The sequence below is a fragment of the Limulus polyphemus genome, unplaced genomic scaffold, assembly GCF_000517525.1.
Source record: "Limulus polyphemus unplaced genomic scaffold, Limulus_polyphemus-2.1.2 Scaffold764, whole genome shotgun sequence".
Classification (NCBI taxonomy): Eukaryota; Metazoa; Arthropoda; class Merostomata; order Xiphosura; family Limulidae; genus Limulus; species Limulus polyphemus.
This window is the reverse complement of record NW_013666374.1, coordinates 126490-150382: the sequence shown is the minus strand read 5'-3', so window position 1 is coordinate 150382 and position 23893 is coordinate 126490. Positions and strand designations below refer to the sequence as shown.

Genomic DNA, 23893 nt, shown 5'->3' with positions numbered 1-23893 from the left:
AACCCTCGTGTAGCTTTGTGCTTAATTACAAACAAACAAACTTACACTGCTAAATTAGGGACGGCTAGCGTAGATAGCTCTCGTGTAACTTTGCGCGAAATTCAAAACAAAACAAACCGTACATCTGAGACTGTATTCAACCAAACTGTTTTTTACTGTTGTCAAGGTGACTTAGGCACCCTTACTTGAAGGCAGATTATTTGTCACATCTCTGGTGGATCGTGATCATATCCTCGTCAAATGTGTGATTTTTTTTTGTTAAGTTAAACTGCAGCCGGCACGTGTTATAACTAAATTATCCAAGTCCGATGAAGCTCAGTATAAATAAGTGGTTTTGTAAACGAAGTTATGTAAAGAAACTTGGTTGATAATGTTACAGAAAATATGTCAATGAAGAGTTCGCTATAAAAAAAAGTGCGACACAAATCCATCTTTGTGTAAAAAAGTATGGCAATTTTTGGATTCCACAAATTTGTCTGTCAGCGTCTTATTCGATATATATATTGTTAGTGTAAACAATATAAATATATAAGTGTGTGTATCAGGCTCGTGGTTATCGGTTCAAGTCAAATAACTGTATAGTGTTTTGTTACTCAACTCTTATCTTTTTACTCTTAAATACTACATCTCTTTGTTAGTCTGTATCAGTTTCTCTCTTTCTTTAACTGTATGCTTCTTACTCTGTATTGTCTGCCTGTTGGGATAGTAATACGCTATTAATACACAACAGTCTTTCAAAAATGTTGGTCCATAACCAATATTTGGCAAGATTAAACATTTGAAGAAAGAAAGACTTTGTGGTGAGGTAATTGAGGAAAACACTCGCCAATGAAATTGACTTGGTAGGAACCACTGTCTGAGGTATAGTTTGACTTCTGTATTTCGTGAATGTAACTCTCTTGTGGTTATTTTAGTTCTTATTGAGCAGACTGTGTGGTGTGAGGCAAGAATGAGACTGAAAATAAAGGAACAGTTAGTGAATTTTAAACTTATTATAGATAAACACAGAAAATTTGGCTTTGGCCTAGATCACTTCGTGGTGAATTACATGAAAAATCCATGTTAATCAACTTTTCCTGTCTGTTTTTGTTAAAGAAATAATAGTTTTGTGAATATGCATTAGAGTTTGCGGGAAACTGAAGTGAGATCTTTTCACGAAAATCAGACATTAAAAATGACATTTAGTGTATGACAGTGGGCTGTTTACCAATACTTTATTTTAAAATAAGTTTATAATTTTCATACTCATTAAAACTGAAACTGTAAAATATTTGGATTAATTGATAACAACAGTATATGCTCAGTGTTAGTTAAAAAATGAGTTCCAAGAGTGTACGTATAAGATAGATAGATTTAAACTTCTATAATTTAGAGTTTACTTTAATATCAGCAGCATGGCACAGTGTGGTAATTTAAAAAGTGCTAATAATCTGGAAAAAATAGAATTGTTATGTATCTAACGATACCTCTTTTTTGACATATTTCTTGAAGCGTTTAATTGAATCCCTCTCACACCAGACATGCTCGCCCTTTCAGTTGTGGGAGCGTTATTATGTCACGGTCAATCCCACTATTCGTTGTTAAAAGAGTAGCCTAAAAGTTGGCGGTGGGTGGTGATGACTAGCTGCCTTCCCTCTAGTCTTACACTGATAAATTAGGGACGGCTAGCGCATATAGCCCTCGTGTAGCTTTGCGCGAAATTCAAAAAATAAACAAACAAGCGTTTAATTATAATACTGTATCTGATACGACGCGCCCCCCAGCGGCTCAACGGTAAGACCTAATTTTTCGAAGTCACCTACATACAAAGCTGGGATAATTAACTGGGAGCTCGAATTCCTGTCAGTGAGTAAAATGTGATAAATCGATCACTGAAATAAGATCACCGCTCAACAAATTTGGCAGTTTTAAAAGTGCATATAAGTAAAAACAAACAAACGAATATTTTATAACAAGAACATAAACGGGTATGACTTGGCCTGTACTGGTTAGCTTGTCGGGCTAAGTAGCGAAGGTCCACGGTTCGAGACGCGATGCCGCTGAGCATGACCCAAACTTTCACACATTTAAAGTGATATACAATTCTGTTACTTGGCTCAAAGTTTCTGACTGGTTATTGGTTCAAAATCAGGGACGGCTGTGTTTCAACCCTAAAGGTTTTTGATCTGACCATTTAACCCACATGCACGTAAATTACCGTTCAGGTTGTAAATTTCGATAGAATAACAATCATCGAAACCATGCATAACTCAATTGGTGTAGCGGTCAGGATATAACTTTCTTTTTCCTGTTATGGTGACTTTTTTCATTTGGACAACAAAGTTTTTTTTGCGAAGCATGTGACGTAGCCCAACCCTCAGTCTTGAGTTTGCATTTTATATTTAACTATTAAGAAGTTTTAAAGATAGGTTATAAAGAGAAGGGAGGACGACTTAGTGAAAGACAGGAATTGAAAATCGGTCTGGTTTTTTGACACATTATATGCGTGTAAAAAAAACTTGTCATATATCATGGACATTTGTTACGAGTTTTGATGGGTTTTTGCTATCTGACTCATTCTAAGGTCTGTTTTAAAAGTACAAAAATAAATGATTAAAAAATCCCTATAAGGGAAATATGTACATACATAGTCAATGGTTTGGACTGGCACCTTTGTGTTCTACTTTGAATAGTAGTGATCAAAGTCTTTGAAGATCTACATGCAAACTGTATGTTGTGAATTAATTGTTATTTCTCATGTCCTTGGGATATTAATGTTCTGATATAAATGAACGGAAATAAAACTCGTATATTGTATATGTGGTGCAGAATGTCTGTATTTTGCTTATACGTGATTTTTATGATGACATATTCATACGAAATGTATCGCCACTTTTAGAAATTGGTGAGTACAAATCAGAGCGTTTCGTTTCTTGCACGGCAAAGTTACTTGCCATTTCTTTGTTAAAATAAACAGTGAAGTGGGATGCCATCTGGGCACATCAAGTTGTTGGCTTGTGTCAAAAGGCTAGCTAAGTGGTTGTCAAGCCATGTTCCCCAAGTTGCTAGAAAACACAATTAGTTTAATTAGGGCAGCAACAGGAGCCCCAGGATGTCAGCTTGTCCTACATGTTATATATTTTTCTAAAGCCTTAAGCCTTTGGATGACCTGACTTATGGCACAATGCACTGTACTATTCTCTAAAACATAAATTTGACAAGGAATTACCTAGCTTCCAAATAGCCCTAAAATAACTCAAATTAACACCTGCCAAAATGAATTCTCTCGCTATTTATAGTTTTGTTACTTCCATAGATCATAAGATGAACACTTACAGGCCATTAGTTCCGATTTAATGAAACGAATAGAATTAATTTCGAGTTCGGTATATATATATAATCGCAGTTGGTAATTAATAAAGATATTTCCAGTTACTTGAAAAAACAAGTAAATGTGGTAATAGAGTCAAATTTATTGGGAACAATAGTCTTCCACTGTTATGCAGATTACAGAGTTAAACTATTGCTAAGTATTATCCCAAAGTGTAGTATTTCAAACGATATCATTTGACACCAAAAAGTTTGACGAACTATTTTTAATCTGTATTAAGTTAAAATTCAAGTTGCTCTCAAATTTTGCAACATGAGAGAATCAGCCATAGCGCCAAAAATTTGAAGCCGCGTGTACAACTTGATATATATATATATATATATAATAAACATGTTTTTTGTTTGTTGTTTTAGCGCAAAGTTGCACAATAGGCTCTGTGTTCGCCAACTAACATATAAATAAATTTAGATAAGTACTTGACCATCTGCTTAATGTATGATGGTGAAGGACACAAGCCGTCTTGGAGCAAACATATTCATGTTCAGTGTTTATTAAACTTTGATTGATGTAAGTTGTATGTGTGTTTAATCTCGATAGGCATCTGCTGGAAACTTGGTTAAGACAATGTACTGTGTAACGTGGATAGGCAAGACTGAGTTTTTAACGATTAAAGACAGTGATAGAACAGGCAAACTCTGAAATATAATAACTTCACCCAATCTATATGAATGTGTGTGAAAATTTGACATTTTATGAGATAAGTGATTTACAGTTACATACAGACATCCATAGACTAACTAGAACACATACATAATTTTTAGCGGCTTTTCTCGAATATCACGCGTTCATTAACTTAGTTATCCAATGGATTCCTTTTACTAGACGTAAGGTTTTTCAGTAGCCCATTGTTCATCTCAGATTTGTTCATTGACTTGTAATTCTATACACAATTTATCGGTTATTCGGTGATAAACATAGCCAGTCTACAGATAACTCATTACCAGACAGTTAATCTTTCAGTAACTATATCACGTATTCATGAATAACTTGCTATCAAAACGTTTTTTTGTTGTTGTTTTTTATCAGTTACTTGCTAAGAGCTGTCAACATCTGTTTTTGTATCTGATATGTACGAAGGCTCTCACTTATTTACTTTGTTGTTAGTTGAGCTTCTCGCAAAGAGAACTATCTACGATATCTGTCTCTAATTTTGAAGTGTTTGTTTGTTTGTTTTGAATTTCGCGAAAAGCTACACGAGGGCTACCTGTGCTAGCCGTCCCTAATTTAGCAGTGTAAGACTAGAGGGAAGGCAGTTAGTCATCACCGCCCACCGCCAACTCTTGGGCTACTCTTTTACCAACGAATAGTGGGATTGACCGTCACATTATAACGCCCCCACGGCGGAAAGGGCGAGCATGTTTGGTGTGACGGGGATTCGAACCCGCGACCCTCAGATTGCGAGTCGAGTGCCTTAACCACCTGGCCATACCGGGCAATTTTGAAGTGATAGTTTGTTTTGTATTTAGAGCAAAGCCACATTGGGCTATCTGTTGTGCCCACCGTATGGAATCGAACCCCGGATTTTAGCGTTGTAAGTCTGTAACCTTACTGGTATCCCACCAAGGGACTTCATGTGATAGACTAGAAGGAAGGCAGCTAGTCAATATCACACACACACCCAACTCTTGGGCTACTCTTTACCAATGAACAGTGGGATTCACCGTCACATTATAACGCCTGGCAGATGAAAGAACAAGTATTTTCAATGACGGGTTTCAGGTGGAGCTGTTAGGATGACGATTTTGATATACTAATCGGCAGTAGTTCAACTGACCTTGTAACAATCGTCGTATTCCATACTTTCGACTATAACACTTTATTAAATAAAGCTCTTTGGATTTGGATGGCAAACTAGATAATTAGAGAATCTTAAGTTTCTACTTTATACATAAAACTAAAACCTATAAATAGTAAGAAGCTTCACTGCATTCCATAGTTTATTTGTTTCGGATATTCGCACAAAGCTACCCAAGGGCTATCTAAGATAGCTATCCCTAATCTTCAGCTAATAAAGAGAAGGCAGCTAGTCAATAACGTCTACCGCTAAATGTTGGGCTATCGAAATTGAATAGTGGGATTTGACCACTACTCTTATAACACTTCCACAGTCCAAGAGTGTAGAGCACGACTTTTCATTATTATTATTATTATTTTTGCGACAACAGGCCGGGAGGCATGGATACTCTAATCCACAGTTCTGCACGCTAACCATTAGTCCATGCCCGATTCTTGATTCCCTAAGCCAGTTTCAGTTAGCACTATGTCTTTTGGTACTTATTCAACGTGTATTTTAATCCTCTGTCTGCGGTTGCTTTAAACGTCCGCGGAATTTTTGCGAGCCGTACACTGTATACAGCACACTCGCACTCAACTGCAGGAGGCGGATCGCACTCTATACGGCAAATCAGTAGTCAATGGATTAATGAACTGTTTTGAGAGCAATGAGTCTGTTTTACTCATTTCTCCGAAAGGGAGCCATTGGCCGCCTGGAGGGCTCACCTGTTATAATCACTCGTATCACTATACAGTAGTGTGTTGTCTATCAATCAGTCAGTCAGTAGACACTAAAATGACGTTACATAAAGGACGCTTAACGTTACATTTGTACTGTCGTGACGTCAGTAAAACGTGCGCATGCCATGAATCACGAGAAGAATTATGCACTCTGTAAGCTACAACACAACATGACATACAAACTTCAAAAGCAAGAAATAAAAGTACTTGTGACTTAATTTGGGTTCTATTTGCTCTTGAAACGAACATTTTCGGGGACCCTGCAGAAGTACATCTAATTTTGTTTTTATATGTGTTATTTATGTTTTTCAGGTGGGTAAAAAGGACGTTAGACTGTTCCACTCGATTATATGATTTTATTTTCAGAAAGCTGGGATTGTCAGTAAATTTACGGACTTACGATGCTAAAATCCAGGGTTTGATTCTCCTTGGTGGACAGAGTGCAGATAGCATACTGCGTAGCTTCGTTTAAAAAAAAAAAAACTTTCTGTGAAAATACATCCTTAACATTTTTTCACCAATAGATTTTTAATCAAGTTAAATAGAACTTTATGCTATCTAAAAGTGTTGTAAACATTAACAGCTGTATAAGCACAAGTTAAGTAGCACTTTTATGCTATCTAAAAGTGTTGTAAACATTAACAGCTGTATAAGCACAAGTTAAGTAGCACTTTATGCTATCTAAAAGTGTTGTAAACATTAACAGCTGTATAATCACAAGTTAATTAACGAAAAACAAACACAAATTTACAAAAATATAAAGATGATTATCCCGACTAGTTTCAGCGAATCACGTACGCCATTTTCAAGGGTATACTGTGTGTGTGTTCGTGGTACGCTGAAATTAGTCGGGATAATCATCTTTATATTTTTTGTAAATTTGTGTTTGTTTTTCGTTACTTAATTTGTGCTTATAAAGCCGTTAATCTATACAACAACATATTTTTACTTGATAAGCAAGGGACAGTCTCTTGAAAGCGGATGACACCTTTCACTTCTTTGACCTTTATGGACTGTATAATATATACATGCTGGCCAATGAAGTTTGATTCTTCAAAAAATGAAAATGTTTTCAAAAATGGCGGCAGCAATCGCTGTGTAATTCGCCTACGTGACCTTTGAATGAAAGTAATATACCCCCACACTAGACTCACTCTTCATTTTTTGGGTGCAACTTCTGTTTCCTTAACACTTTCGCTGCCATGTGCCACACTGGTGGATCACACCTGACTTTTAGTTATGGACCGCGTGACACACCGGTGGGTCACAGACAATTATGTTTCGAAGCCAAATTTCTCTTATGGCATATGACTTTGGGGCACTGTGACTGCTTCTTGGCGCCTTTTTGAATGTATGATTTTTTTTTACACTTAATTTAGTATGCGGCAGCGAACGCGTTAAAATTAATTATCCGGTTTATACACCTGTAGTACTTCATCATCGTGAAAAGTCTAGTTGACATTATTAAACGCCCCCCCCCCCAGTGGCACAGCGGCATGTCTGCGGACTTACAACGCTAGAATCCGTGTTTCGATACCCGTGTTGGGCAGAGCACAGATAGTCCATTGTGTAGCTTTCTGCTTAATTACAAACAAACAAGACATTATTAAAAAGCCAAATATCTAATACACGTGATTATTACATGATGAAAAAAAAATCAACACAGTTGGCCTCTCAGTATTCTTTCTGTGCATAATTCGTTGAAATTTTGTGTATCACATTGAATTATTGCAGTATTAACCTCACTGATATATGTATGACAAATATGATTGCAATATTAACCTAATTGAAGTTTGTAGGATTGTAATATGACTGCAATATTAACCTCATTGAATTTTGTATGATTGTAATATAGTTGCAATATTAACTTCATTGAATTTTGTATGATTGTAATATGGTTGCAATATTAACCTCATTGAATTTTGTATGATTGTAATATGGTTGCAATATTAACTTCATTGAACTTTGAATGATTGTAATATGATTGCAATATTAGATTTAATTACTAAAATCAGAGTTGCAATTTGAAAAGGAATAATAAAGATACCATTTCTTCCTGTGCCAGTTTCTGACATGTCCAGGAAGTTGTCTTAACTTGCAAAAATGAGCACTATGTTTGGGCATACATCAGATACTAAACAAAACACGCCCTATGCGGTGCACAGTTTGCAATATTTTCAACCTAAACATGACACATTAGTAGGAAGACCTTGATTTTCCTGACTAAATTTGGGAACTGCGACTAAAGTCGTCATCTTATTTACTGACTAGTCTGTGAGGTCATGATGTATGTGTACATAGGTTCTGTCAACTGATTATATCGTGAGAAATTAAATTATCATCTGTTTTTGCAACAGCTTCCTTTTACGTGTAGTATATTCATGATATTTTGAGGCTGTTGAATTTTAATGTTACTAATTAGTTTTAAAATACTTGTACATTTATAGAGACATCGTGTGCATGGTGAGCTGCCAATTTTTACACATGTTGCTAGACCATGATCGAAACCATACTTGTACTTCATGTCTAATAACATGAAGCTTTTCATCTTTACTATATTCGCTCGCTATTCGTGACTATATCGAAAAAAATTGTATAATAACACAATATGTCAGTAGTAATGAAGACGTATAATTAAGCAAAACCTAATATAAGAATTCTGATTTTCTGTTCGACTGTGTAAGTTGTCTCTCTCTCTCAGGCTGAGAAATATCAGGGTAATGTTTCTTTGTTTGTTTTGAATTTCGCGCAAAGCTACACGAAGGCTATCTGCGCTAGCCGTCCCTAATTTATCAGTGTAAGACTAGAGGGAAGGCAGCTAGTCATCACCACCCACCGCCAACTCTTGAGCTACTCTTTTAACAACGAATAGTGGGATTGACCGTCACATTATAACGTCCCCACGTCTGAAAGGGCGAGCATGTTTGGTGGGACTACGATTCGAACCCGCGACCTTCAGATTGTGAGTCGAGTGCCCTAACCACCTGGCCATGCCGGGCCATATCAGGGTAAAGAAAAATTCTTATCTCTGACCGCCCATGCATCTTATCGTCCCACTCAAAAGTCCCTCCCACGGTTACGACAAATAGTAGTATTTGACATGGAACAACAACAATAAACAATTCCGGTACTCACGTTACTCAAACGTTTTTATTTTTTCTTGAGGGGGGCAGGTGAGTGAATGGGTGGAGGGGTGTTGTGAGGTGTTACTTAATCTATATTCTCCAGTATATTGATTGTTTATGGAGGATATAATGGATATGTATTTGCATCAATAAATATATATATGGCCCGGCATGGCCAGGTGGTTAGGGCGCTCGACTCGCAAACCAAACATGCTCGCCCTTTCAGCCGTGGGGGCGTTATAACGTGACGGTCAATCCCACTATTCGTTGGTAAAAGAGTAGCCCAAGAGTTGACGGTGGGTGGTGATGACTAGCTGCCTTTCCTCTAGTCTTACACTGCTAAATTAGGGACGGCTAGCACAGATAGCCCTTGTGTAGCTTTGCGCGAACTTTCAAACAAACAAATAAACATGTATAAGTACATTATGGCTGTATGTCTGAATCATGTCTAATCTAACCTGCATTGCTCATGTCACTGTTTCAAGTTAATTAAGAACAATGGCCTTGGATGGCTCAATATTAAGCTTGAGAGCTTATTATGTTAAAATTCGAGGTTCGATCACTGTGGTGGGCTCAAGATACATAGTCCATTGTGTAGCTTTACGCTTAACAACAAGCAAACAAATTAAAAACAGCCCTCTGGTGAAAGAAATATTATTTTCATGCCAGATATGGCAAACAGAAACCCTCATGCTCTAGGTCTGGTGTTTTGTGGATTGATAGACATATTTCTGTATAGGATTTGGCTGGAAAACTAAACCTGGGAACGGGCACGATTGGAGGACTAGGGACACAGGAAAGGTAACGCAGAATCTGTCAGAAAATTAATTCGTATGTGTGCTCTGCTAAACGCTTTCAGTATGCCATGTATATTTCAGTACAGTTGTGCCCCGAAAGAGGGACATTTGAGTTTTGTATTATAATTATTAGATTTTTCACAATCTCACATTCTGATTTTTCTCTACATTCGAGAAATTCGTCATTTCTGTTATTATTTGATTATTGTTTTAAATATCTTTTAAGATGCTTCATTGTATGGAGCCTCAAAAAACGTTTTAGTCTGTATAAGCAGGTACGTGTGAAACTAATTTTTAAATTTTTGCCCATTTTTATTATCTGTGGAATATACACGAGTAATCAATAAATCAGTGTGTTCATTAATAAAGTGTAATCATTATTTTACTATGTGCAATGAACATTGTAATACAAAATACTTTAATTTTTGCAATTTTAAGCGTATTTTGTTATCGTTAATGTACATTTCAAATATGTTAGAAAGATTTTACTTACCTTGTATTGAGCTGGTTAGTTTATGTTGCACTTTTTTTGTCTGTTGTGTATGGTTTCCTTTATATTTCAAAATCTAGGTATTTTAACTTAAAAAAAAGATAAACGGTTGCACATAATGATTGAGTACTTAATAATCCTAAACAGTCTTAGTGCACACGTGCTTAAAGTTGATTCAGGGTAACCTTTCTGTTGTTGTTGTTGCTTAAAGTTAAGTGTAAAGCTATACAATGGGCTATCTGTGCTTTGCCCACCACGGGTATCGAAACCCGGTTTCTAGCGTTGTAAGTCCGCAGACATACAGCTGTGCCAATGGGACGCGGTAACTTTTTTAAGTCATTGAAGAAACGAAAATGTATTTGAATGTCTAAATAAACTCGGAGGGTGAAAACGTATATTGATATAAGTTTATCATTAATTAAATTCGTAGTAATGTTTTTCATGTAGAACTGTTGTAACTATGTGCAGATGTACTGTTGAAATATATAAGCTGAAAGTAAGCTGAAGAATAATGATAAAAAAATCGTATTAGAAACTGAACAAGAAATTGAGATTATTTAAATCTGTATTACTAACTTAATCCAATTAAACATATCAGAAAACTCGAAAATTCAAATGTTGAGGTCCCCCTGGTAAGTTTATATGTATGTTCACGCTATAATCCGGGGTTTGATTTCCCGCGGTGGACACAGCGGATAGCCAATGTGGGATTTCTCTGAAACAAACAAATGTTCAGGAGCTTGGAAGATTATATTACATGCATAAAAAAAGAAAAGAAAAGATGTGAAATACGTAATGTAAGAATATCTTTATATAAACATCAAAACGGTGAAATAGGCAAACTTAGGATTTCGTCTACTTAAGCTCAATGTAAGATCCTTAACTTAGGACTAATATGTTTCAATATGTCGTGATACCGAATCGACACAGCATTGATTTAACAATTTATAGTGCTATGATACAGAACAGTGAATAACCAAATAAAGACTTTTTGTTATATTCATACGCCAAAATCCGGGCATTTTAAAGCTTTGCACAAGTGGCAAAAGTGCCCTCCTCCTAAATATCTTATTTTGCCCTATGAGTGCTTTTGTTTTGGAAAAAGGTAAGCACGCGGTGCCAGAATTGCAAGGTTGTACGTGAATTTTCAACTTAGAAGAAGCAGAAATCTAGTTTGTGCGAAAATTGTAAGTTTATGACCAAGTTCCTTTAAATCACACATGTTGTAGTTTAGATCTTTGCACTTAAGCTAGTGTATCCTTTTATCGTCTTCTGAAGCATGGCATAAGATACTAATGACTCCTGGACTTTCCTTTTACTATTTATAAGTTATAAGTGATGTAGAAATCCAGAGAATTTCGTACATTTCCTGCTAAAAATCTGCCAATGAGTCAGTCTTTCAAATTTTGTTTTGTAGTGGATCATAACGTTTACCCCTGTGTTAAAGTTATCTTTGAGATTATTCTGACCAAAATAAAAACATCAAAGTTCGAGTACTGCTGAAAGATACGTTTTTAAAATAGATTTTTAATGCTATTTAGCCAGGAGTTTTGACGAAGTGTGATAGACATGATATGATGATTAGATCCATCTTCAGAGTTTAGGAAACGATTTAAGATGTGCGAGACGCGTATATGATGATTAGTTATTGAGTGTCATAGTTTAGTTTTGTGGATATTGAGTTTGCGTTTAAACGAAGTACTAAAGATACGAGAAGTACGTACGTACGAGAAAATTAGTAAGAGAAATTGTTGTGTTAGCGTCTACTGTGAATTTAGGCTTATAAGTGAACATCAGTAAAGCTAACTTAGTAGAACCTGAATTTCAAGAAATAAAACGCTTTCATTATGATTAAATGGACTGGACTTTGCAGTCTTTTGTTTACAGAATATTCCAAAATAATCCGCCCAACAATAGAAACAGTTACAAAATTACTAAATCACCAAATGCGTTGGCTGCTAATTAGAAAAAAAAACGTTCATCATGAAGTGTACAAGTTTAAAAATTTTAACTTGATATATACAACAAACAAGTGATGTTATATTTCTCATTCCTCATGTTTTTATGCACAATTTCCGTTACAATGCTTCCTTTATGATGTTTTGAGTAAGGCTTCAAACTGCCAAGTTCAAGGATAAACTTGCTTCTGCCTAAAGAGAATGAGATTCCAATACTTACTCAGCTGGGCATCTTCTATATTGGTCCCCCGGTGGGACAGTGGTAAATATTCGGATTTACAAGGCTAAAATCAGGGGGTCGATTCCCCTCGGTGGACACAGCAGACAGCCCGATGTGGCTTTGCTATAAGAAAACACATGTTTCCTCTATACTGGTCCCCAGGTGGGACAGCGGTAAATATTCTGATTTACAAGGCTAAAATCAGGGGTTCGATTCCCCTCGGTGGACACAGCAGATAGCCCGATGTGGCTTTGCTATAAGAAAACACATACTTCTTGTATATTGAGATAGCGCACAAATTAGTGTAATTTAAACACAACTAACGGTATTGCTGTATTACTGTGTTGAGGGGTTGGCTGTGATATTTTCCACGGAGGAATAAAAACCACCAAATTGCAGCTGTAAATGTAAGGCTGAAACTATTTGCAAGTAGTACACTAACTCGTGAAAGAAAGAGGATTTCAGGACAATTGGACCACTTATTAAAACGCTTATGGGCTGGCCCTATACTTTCCACTATCGATGTAAAAATCCTATTGTACATATTTATGATAACGTAAATATTAAGAAATGCTTCAGGCTAACTGCATTATGTAATAATTCAAGTGGTTTTGTTACACCAAGTTTCTTAATAAATAAGAATAAAATAAACGTTGATTTTGGAACATTAATGATATAAAGTTTCTGCTATATTTTATTCAATAATGCGTTGTCATATTATATTTCTTGGAAAACGAAATTACGAATAATGATATGCCATTATTTTTATATTTCTGAATTGTCTAGCTATATGCTCGTGCATTTTATTTTGGATAATAAAAATGACATTTCCAGTGAGTGTCTAGATATTACAACATAAATAAGAAATTATGAATTCAAAAACTCGCAAATACGGATCGTAAAAAAAGTAAGGAAACAAGGCTGGAGATACTGTAGACATTGCTTACTCAAACTCTAAATCCCTATTTTGACGCAATCAAATGTAATTCTAGGTAACAACATGAAACCAATTATTTCTTTATCTTGTTTTCTGGCGTTTTTTATGCTCAACTATGACCAAAGGATTACTTGATACGGTAACTAACTTTATACATTGTAATGATAATAAGCATAGTTAGTAGCTAACTGATACGGTTTTCACTTCGTACATAATATGGGGTTGGCTCCCTAAAGACACCGATTGTATAGTGTACAAAGCAATAACTATCTACATGTTACAGTCATCTAATGTTCTTTTATTATTGATTGGTAATTCCTGTTTCACCCTGTACTTAAGCTTTGTAAAGGAACACCAGACATGTGTACGAAAGCTCATTTCTAAGGGTAATGATAACATTGTTTACACTAAATTATTATGTTTTTTTAGCTTATGTAAAATATAGAATAAAAATCGACTTTTAAATACCCCTATGAACTTCTTAGTACCTTATTTAGTATTCTACAAAAGGTTTGGGTGCAATATACCAAGCCGTTTTTGTTGTAAGCTGACAAGAGAATAAGAATAACAAGAATTACAAACGGGCCGTTTTGAGCGGATTTTATTTTCCTTATAAGCCTAACATGCGTGCTTTTTGTGCATTTTTATATGTGTACAGCCTTAGCAGTCAACAGTAAAAATTTTAAAGTGTTGTTCGAACTGAATCTTTACTGTTTAAGGTGCTTTTTTGCCCGCACTTTCTGTTAGGATTTTGTGCAATTCCTTGCGATCCCTGTTATGAAGCACTATCGTGGTTCATGATTTCGTACAATGTTCTCAAGTAACTTTAACAGGTAAGTAAACAGACGGGTGAATACTGAATGCGACGCACTAGAGGAAATGTTCTCGTATAAAGAAATGTTGTCGATGTTCTCAAGTAACTTTGACAGGTAAGTAAACAGACGGGTGAATACTGAATGCGACGCACTAGAGGAAATGTTCTCGTATAAAGAAATGTTGTCGATGTTCTCAAGTAACTTTAACAGGTAAGTAAACAGACGGGTGAATACTGAATGCGACGCACTAGAGGAAATGTTGTCGTATAAAGAAATGTTGTCGATGTTCTCAAGTAACTTTAACAGGTAAGTAAACAGACGGGTGAATACTGAATGCGACGCACTAGAGGAAATGTTGTCGTATAAAGAAATGTTGTCGATGTTCTCAAGTAACTTTAACAGGTAAGTAAACAGACGGGTGAATACTGAATGCGACGCACTAGAGGAAATGTTGTCGATGTTTTCGAGTCACTTTTAGGCGAGAAAAGGTTTGATTGTTTTTAAGCTACACAGTGGGCAACCTGCGTTGTGCCTACCATCGGTAACGATCCCAGAATTTTAGCATTATTAGCCTTAAAGCTTACCGCTGAGTAAGTGGAGGGCGCAAACTAAGGCACGTTTGGATGGGCATGATGTATTTATCATTGCTCAGAGAAAGTGGTGGACACTACCTTCACTCAAATTCCATAGGTGTCGAAAAAGTGAAAGCTTTATCTCCAGTTTTTTACGTCCCTGACCCTCATGGCTCAGTGGGAATCTTTGAGGGCTTATAACATAATGTTCGATCCTTGCAATAGCCACAGCATAGCTGTCCATTGTGCACCTTAGCGTTAATAATAAACAAATATTTTCTTTACGCTACTGGGATGGGAGTTGTATTAAATGTACGTTATAGCATCATTGAACGTCCTTACCCCAAAACACTTTTAGGGCATTTTGAACGGATTTCATAGGTGAACTGAAAACTACAGTTATATCAATACACGATATTAAGACTAAAAGGTTGATTCAAAATAGGACATGCTTTGATTAAAAATGAAAACACCAGGGTAGCAAGTGCTACATGGAGTTTGTGGTACTGTGAATTCAATTTTAGTATTTTTCAGACTTTATGTGCGTTAATAAATTTGAATGGCTTTGTATGCTTTATCTTGATTTTTTTATAGTGAACATTTTTCTCGTGTTCACTAAGATCAACATATTTTACACTTACATTTAATGAAAATAACTTTTACTTCCTTTCAGATCGAGAAGATCAGTCCATCCTATGCACGTGAGTTGATTCTTTATCATTTGTTACTCTTATCAAGATTCTCCACTTCCTGTGATCTTGTTAGATACATTAGAACTTATAAAATGTTTTCGTAATGTGTATTTATAGGGAAAGGAACTAGTGAAGAAATGGTCGTCTGTAGGAGATAAGATTACACATAGAAGCCACAAAAAGAAATTATGTTAAATTCATCTCACAACATTAGACTTTTTCTTTTCTTTGAGGCCTTTTCTCACATTTTTTGTTTTGTTTTGTGTTTTTCACTATATAACTATTATTAGTTAAGCACTACGTAATTAAGGGTAGGATTCCTTAATTGAAAGTTGGTTCTTCTTCAACGCCCTGGAACACCTTTATTGATAAAATCATAAATAATATTCAACTTTAAACTGGTACATAATTAAAAACATTTTATTTAGGCCTATCTATGGCCAGTATGTACCAGTTTAACGTTGAATATTATTTATGATTTTAACTTTATACACAATTGCCAAAATACTATAATTATAACCTTTATTGATATTAGTTTTTACTTATTAACATTTAGAAAAAATTTAAACATTATTTTTACCCAATAATTACTTTCTCATTAAAGTGTCTTAATTAGTATTAATTGTTACGTTGTACATTCTGTGATATGAGTACTATGGAGTTATTATTATTTGTTTAATTTTATTTATTGATAACAGAGGCGAGTCTGGCGCAGGAAAGACAGAGAATACTAAGAAAGTTGTACAGTATCTCGCTTCTGTAGCATCATCCAAGCCACGAGCGACCTCTGCTTCACTGCATACGGTAATAAATTTATATCGATATATTTCTGTCATGTCAAGCGACCTATTATTTCATATAAATAAACCAGCTGTATATAGTAACCAGAAACTCATTACTAAAACTAAGGTACATCTTGTTTTTTTTTTTTTGGGGGGGGGTGTCCATAACAAGCATTTCTTTACATAAATAACTATACTATATTATTACAATTTATGTTCAATGAATTGGTGAGAAAATCGTTTATCATCAAGCAAATGTGATGAAATCCAGAAAAAAATGATCAAACTGTTAGGGAAATAAGTATTTAAGGTCAGGACACAAACTGCTTTGGTACGATTAAATCGAAAACAAAAAATGAGGAGGGACTTAAACACAAAAAAATGGTAGATAATCAATAGATGTTAATCAAAGTTTAAAATCACAAGAGGAAGGACATTCTGGTACGAAACTTTGTGAACATTAACCCTGCGTTAGTCTTTCGGGGTCTTCACGGACCCCAAGTATTATGTAAACATCGGCGCCAAGAGATGGAAGCACGTATATGTTTATTGTTCTCAGTACCTTCAGAATTTGGCTAGTTTGTTTTAAATTGTTACACTTACTTTAGATGGTAAAAAAGAAACAAATTATAATATTAAATGTTCGTTTCTTGATTAATAAAGCAAAAGATTTAGCGTGTTAGCGGTTTTTTGTTTCCAAAATAATAGTTTATTTTTATTTAAATATTTTTAAATTAATATTTTTATGATGGGGATCCGCTCAGACCCCGGAAGAGTGAATATGAACATTTTTTTACAGAACACTAACGCAGGGTTAAAAGAGAAATACCTGTACCAGAAACATTCTTGAAGCACATCACCAGTTGTTGCATTGCAAAAATATTTAATTATTATGCACATAAAATCAGTGTTAAACTTTCAGTCAGTTCGTTTTTGTTGTGAACTTTATAAGTTACAAGCTGAAATACCCGTCAACTGACTGGGAATGTTTAAACTTAAGTATAACAATGTAAGGTTAACACCAATCATATATTTCAAAGTAATAATTTGAACATAAACTTTATATCAAAATTTTAAAAATATAACAAAGCTTCTTCATAAAGAACACTTGCAATTTGCTTTCCATCTACCAACAAATAAAGATTTTGAGTCGATCCCACCCATGAACACCCTACATCTTATTTACCATGAGAAAAGCATGGTTGTTTGAGAAACAATCCAGCAACTTTCATAATTTGACCTTGAATCCCTGTAGAACATTCAACATTGTCTAAAGAGTGAACCTGCCGATATTTTTTGAGGTTGACTTAATAGGCTGGGAGTAATTAACCAACAGGCTTTACAAAACAGAAATAGCGTTAATTTCAATTTTGACTCCCTTAGGACATTCCCCATAGTTCATGGTGTTTACGTACAAATTTTGGTTGAGATTGGCCCAATAGTCTCGAAAGAGTTAGGGTGAAAACAAACACACATTTCGTTTTTACATATATAACTTGTACACGCAAACTGGTAAATCAATAGGCCTAAAACCTATCGTAAAATCAAGTTAACTGCAGATGTAATTTTTTTTTCATATTTTTCTCTTAATTTGTTCATTACTACCTTAAATCTGATTTCGAATTGCAGTGTAGAAAATGGAAGAAAAAAAAACGTCTAAAGTTGTTTATGTAACAGTTTTTTGTGAACTTTCATTGCAAATACGAAGAGTGGATGTTTTGTAGAGAACATATGTAAATATATGAAGAATGTAAACATGAAACTGTTTTTATTTTAGATTTAAAAGTACCGAGTTTTGACTAAATAATACGTGTATTTTATAACAAATTCAGGAATAACTTGTAGTAAAGACTGGTATCCTCCAGTGAATACATGCGGTTTTATATTATTAAAACTTGAATACTATATATATATGAGTGATGCGTTTAAATACCGAATCTTCTGTTATTTTTCTAGACATTAACATTAAGAAAGTTCGTTTGTTTGTTTTTTGTAGTTAAGCACAAAGCTACACAATGGGCTATATGTGCTCTGCCCATCACGGGTATCGAAACCCGGATTCTAGCGTTGTAAGTCCGCAGACATACCGCTGTGCCACTGGGGGGCTGTTTAGAAAGAGCACATTTTTGCACACGGAGAGACAAACAAACGTGTATTTTATCCAAGATTATTGAAGTTATTCAACGAGGAGACTCTTCTCGGTTGCTGTTACCATGGCAGTAGCTTTAGAGACTTCAGCCTGAGGCCCCAGATTTAGGGAGGTCCCCGCAAAAACTATATGAGCTATGTTTTATTATCTAATATAACAAAATATCGTTTAACATTAAGAATCTGGATAGAACATTGTAGTTTTACCAGATTCTTTTATTAAAAGCAGCGACTTCCTTACAAAACGTAACATTGCAGTCAAGGGGAATCCCTATTTAAAATATTAATAACAACTGCATTTGAGGAACTGTTTCCTATTTATTAACGCTACACTATTAGTATTTTTTGTTTAATATAAATATAATATTCAAAATGTATAGGTCTGCATATAAGAAATCATGTCGTCTATTTCGTTTTTGTTTAGTACAAATATTTCTCACAAATCTATTTAGTCCAAAGAATTATGCAACAAAAAAGACGAACTTATAAAAAAACGACCCGTCAAAGCCAAAATTGCAGCGAGAGAACAGATACAAAAAAGTGGGGAAAGAGCGTAGACAGTATTTCAATCAGCGTAGTTCTATTTTAGTTTGTCCATGTAGAGGGCGTTCGCAGCGCCTCTCTCTGGCTGGTGTTTTTACTTTAAGTGTCCTATATAAACGTACATGTTTTCAATGCAGCTTCCACAACCACTATTATTAAGTTGGTTGAAGCTTTTGGAGATATTCTTGTCTTTCTATGTGCACTTCGTTGATTGTTTTATTACGTTTTTCCCAGTGTGTTAGGAGTTGTACGGTATGTTACACCGTATGTAATGTTGTATATTCTGTTTAAGAAATTAGCACACAGGATCGCATACAAAAGTTGTGATGGTTTTCAAACGAGATCCAAAACTCGAACGCTTTCGAATAGTTCACTATTCTTCTTCAGAAAAATTTAGTGCACGGAATTATGCAACAAAAAATGTGAAATTCTTCAGAACTGTTCGAAAGCTCTCGAGTTTTCGGTCTTGTTTGAAAACCATTACCAACTCCTGTATTGTTATATATGTAGGGCATTACATTTCGAATCTTGGAAACTGTTGCGTCAGTGAGGTCACGTGACTAGTATCACGCCACCCGTTTTCTATAAATATCCTGTTCCTTCAAGAATGCCCTAGCATTTACTAGATATGTGTTAGTCTTGTATATATATAAGACGTTGACAACGTGACGAAAACAGTGTAATGAGTAATTGAATGTATGCGGACAAAATATTGTTGGCCACGTGAGACGTGAATTATAGTGTTGTTATAGAGCGACTGTTGAAATTAAGTGTATCGTAAAGTTGTTTTCGGAAAGAATAAACTAGTTTTATTTAAGAAAGGACTTGTGTCGCTAAAGTTTAGTCGGAAAGAATTTACGGAAAAATTAACTAACGACTGGAGGCGTAACAAAACTATAGATCGCCTTGTAAATAAAGGCGTATTCCAAATTAATAAATAATAATTTAATAGCCATGTACACGTCAAAAGTACATTTGGGGAAAAGATGATGGGTCAGTAACGGAAGAAATTCAATATGCATAGAGGGGTCCAACAAAATTTGGTATCCTCGAAGTTAATCCGATCCCAGCTGTTACCAAGAAAATCCCTAATAAAAACTAATCTATTCGTTTATTCAACTTTTTTTTTCGTCGACATTACCAGCAATGTGTTTTCATCAGGTTTTTGCACCCTCAGTTGCAGTAATTCATGCGCAATAAATCAGTTTAGAGCGATTGCACTTTGATTTTCACAGTAACCGCCCGTACACTTATGTAACCATTGAAGTCACGTGGGATTGCGTGGATTTCCACGCGCCTCACTACGAACGTCGGCAAACAGAGTCTATTTAACATTCACGTTCCCCTCGAACATCTCACTTCTAAGGCTAGATAACTCTGAGTGCCTATGAAGTTAACTGCTATACGATTTTATGCCAGGCAAAAAAAAAAGAAAAACAAAAGCAGCTATACAAGGCCTAGGAATCATGTGATCAGTGTTATTAATAAATCGCTAACGTCAGAAGTTTAGTAGGTATTTATTTTCCTAACGTGCAACATATATGATTTAGTTTAGTTTATTTTATCACACATATGTGTTAATCATAATGATAAAAGAACAACCTTCGCTAGTCTTCTCCACAAACACTTGTCGATTGCTGTATTGCGTCACGGGACGGAAACGTGGGACTAATGGTGTTTCATCCTTGGTGATTGTACAACTTGTTTTAATTTTGACAATTTTTATTAACGTACACCATCACATTACCCTTGATGCGTTTATTTTATTACAAAACTTGCTTATGCGACAAGTCAACACTTAACGGTAGCTGGTTTTAGTATAAACACTGTACCAGAAATACCCAGCCTCCCGCATTTAATCTTCACTTCCCGCTCTCACGCATAGTGAGACTTATCTCCTGTCGATTCAACACTGGAACCAAAACAGGCATTTTTTCTTATATCCACAGAATCCTCTTTCTTGGTTCCGATCAACTCCATTAATAATTTGAGACATATTTATGGCAGAATGTTTCTTGATTATGACAGAGATGGTGAGAGCACTTTAGTGTTCTTTTTTGGCTGGAGGGTGATAGAGTGATTAATTGTTGTATTTGTTATTTCATAACTTGATTTTTCAACAGTATAATAACATTTACTTGTTTCATAAATACGAAGGTACTTACAGTTTTTTTCAACCACTAAGTATAAAGATGTAAAGTGAACTATAAAAATTGCCCTATGCAACCTCCCCATTCCACCCTTGAAAGATTAAAAGCACCAGATAACAGGAAAAGACATTGCCCTGAGGAAAGGTTCTTCCCACACCCTTTTGCCCGTTCTGGCCCTAACCACCTGCACGTGATGCTCTACCTCCTTCAAGATAGAAAAAAAACAAAAAAACAATCGCCCGTTCAGTTTTTCCTGAATCTTGGCATCTCTGCTGGTACATGTATTAGGCCAGAAAAAGGCTTCGTCTGCACTGGATAAGGCAAATGTAATAATATAGTTGACGTATTATTACATATTATTCTTTGCTTTCACTCACAGGTTCATGTCATTTACTGATTCAGGTGATACAAGACAAACACACAGTTGTTGGGCTATGCTAAACTTATCTTGTTTACGTTTATACGTGCTTCTGTAATTGGACCGTCTCCTTCCCTTTCATATGTTTTTACCATTGGTTTCATTATCTAGGTTTTACTGCTCAGTTATCTATAAATTTCCTTGATAGAATTTCAATATAGATTGATTCATTTCATATTGTATATTTACTAATTAGAACGTAATGATTGGGAAATACTGTCACATATGTGCTAGTCTATTTAAATGGTTTGATGGCACATAAGTCAAGAATTTCCTTTATTGAAATAACTGTCTTTCTTTTTTTTCTTTAATGCATGGTATATCTATACATTTTTACAGAAGATCTGATTACCATTTGACTCTTTTGAATGAGAAGACCTTAACCGTTTTCTTGTAAGATGAACTCTTGAATATGGCAAGTTTCAGGTTTAAGGTAATTTGTTTCGTAGACAAGCTGTCTAAATCTTTTAATCATATCTTCTCTTAACGAACACTTTTCAAGGGCACGATTACCAACTGATGTTTTTCTCCAGGTAATATCAATAAAACTTCTGTGTCTAGTCTTATTCCATATTTGTCTGCACACAAGTGCTCTGTTTTAAATGTAAAACTACAATATTGCTGTTCCAGACCTTACTTTTGTGTGGAATTAAAATGATTTATAAAAACTTAGATGCTAGTTTTATCAATACATCATCACCTGATTCTTGTCTCAGTGAAAAATTTCAACCTTAATTCCTCAAATCTACAAACATTATAATTACAATGACTATGGTGTGTATACATTTTGGAGGGGTATCATGTTTACCAAAAACACATTACTACCATGGAGAAAATGGTATTTTAAAACATCACCTTTTCAGTTATTTAGAATTATTGAACAAGCAGGTATTTGGTTTTCCATTCCACTATTTAAAACCGTTCATGTTCTTTTACATATCTTTAGAATAACTGGTACAAACAGCTATTTGGTTTTCATTCCATGTTTGTACCAGTAACTTTAAAGATATGTAAAAGAACATGTAAGGTTTTAAATAGCTATTTGGTTTTCATTCCACTATTTAAAACCTTACATGTCCTTTGCAGAGTATGTAGCTATCACTACTGTTCATTGTTTTTTTTATACTCTTTTGCTTCTTTCATTTTTATATAAACTGTTAAAAAGCACCTTTCAAAGTAGGGGTGGAAGTCTGAAGTCCATATGGATCAAGACCATATTCCATCCTCAGGACAGTACTATAGATGACTCCAGCTGTCTTTGTGCATATATATATAATTTAATTTTTTTGAATTTAAAAAGTGTTTTACATTATAAAATTACCTGCCCAAATACTTATAACAGTCTGGAGAAAGGTTTTGAAAGTTACTTCAGCCACTTTTTCCCTTTGGCTCTTTCCCCTCTAATATTTGAGTTTTATACGTGTGTCTAATACTTAGTTAAACTTGCAATATAAAAACTTTTTTACGTTTACTCCAGTATCTGTCCACCTTGAAAAATAAAATGTCGGTCATAAATTTCAAAAAAGCAAAGCATATCATAACTCATGAGCATCCACAGAAATTTCTCCAGGGAGGGGGGAGGGCAAAGTCTAAATCAAGATTGTATATATATATATATAGATAGATAGATAGATACATACATACAAAATAGAGAAATATGTTTCTCATTTTCTGGGAAGCAAGTATCCCTTTGCGGACGTCCATGCCATAACTGTCACATTATATCACCCTTCAGAAAATAGATGTTAAGATATCATCTTAGAGTTATGACACAATGATCTGGTTGTTGTTATAAAAAATTCCAGTGGTAAAACATATCATGGTTTAGTTTTATATTACTTAATAATCGATTTTAAACTTCCAGACAGTTCTGTTCGGTTTCAGCTTAGATAACAGGGTTATTGAGTTTTAAATATATCCGTTTTTCTCGGCAGCCCTTATGTAAGAAGTTTTCAAATATAATTCACAAGATATAAAAAGTAAGTTATTCACTTACCACTGAACTATATCAAGTCATGTTGAAAATACCATATATATAGTGATATATTTTCATCTGAAACTTGAGAAACATAACTGCCACAACGGCAATTTAGTAATTATTTATTAGACGTAATTAATTTGATGAAACATTACGCTAACAATTACTGTCTTCCTTTAAGAATACCTTATAATCGGAATGTGTTAGGCCTGCACTGTAGTTACTATGCATGAAGACTTTTTAAGCATCGTATGAAATATAATGTACAACAGTACACATAATAATTCACTGTTAAATTCAGGGGCATAAAATTGCATTGGTTTAAAAAATAGTTCAATGAAACAAAACTATAGCTAACACTGAAACCCAAATTGCAGTAGTATG

The 23893-nt window shown here is 34.9% G+C and overlaps 1 protein-coding gene across 1 annotated transcript in view; it reads left to right on the top strand.

Annotated features, from left to right (window-relative positions):
- Positions 1-23893, top strand: part of LOC106460397 (myosin heavy chain, non-muscle-like) — a 187260-nt gene that overhangs the window by 67832 nt on the left and 95535 nt on the right. The window contains exons 3-4 of the mRNA XM_022387112.1: positions 15472-15499; positions 16189-16294. Coding sequence (XP_022242820.1) covers positions 15472-15499; positions 16189-16294 — 134 coding nt within the window. The remainder of the gene's footprint in view (positions 1-15471; positions 15500-16188; positions 16295-23893) is intronic.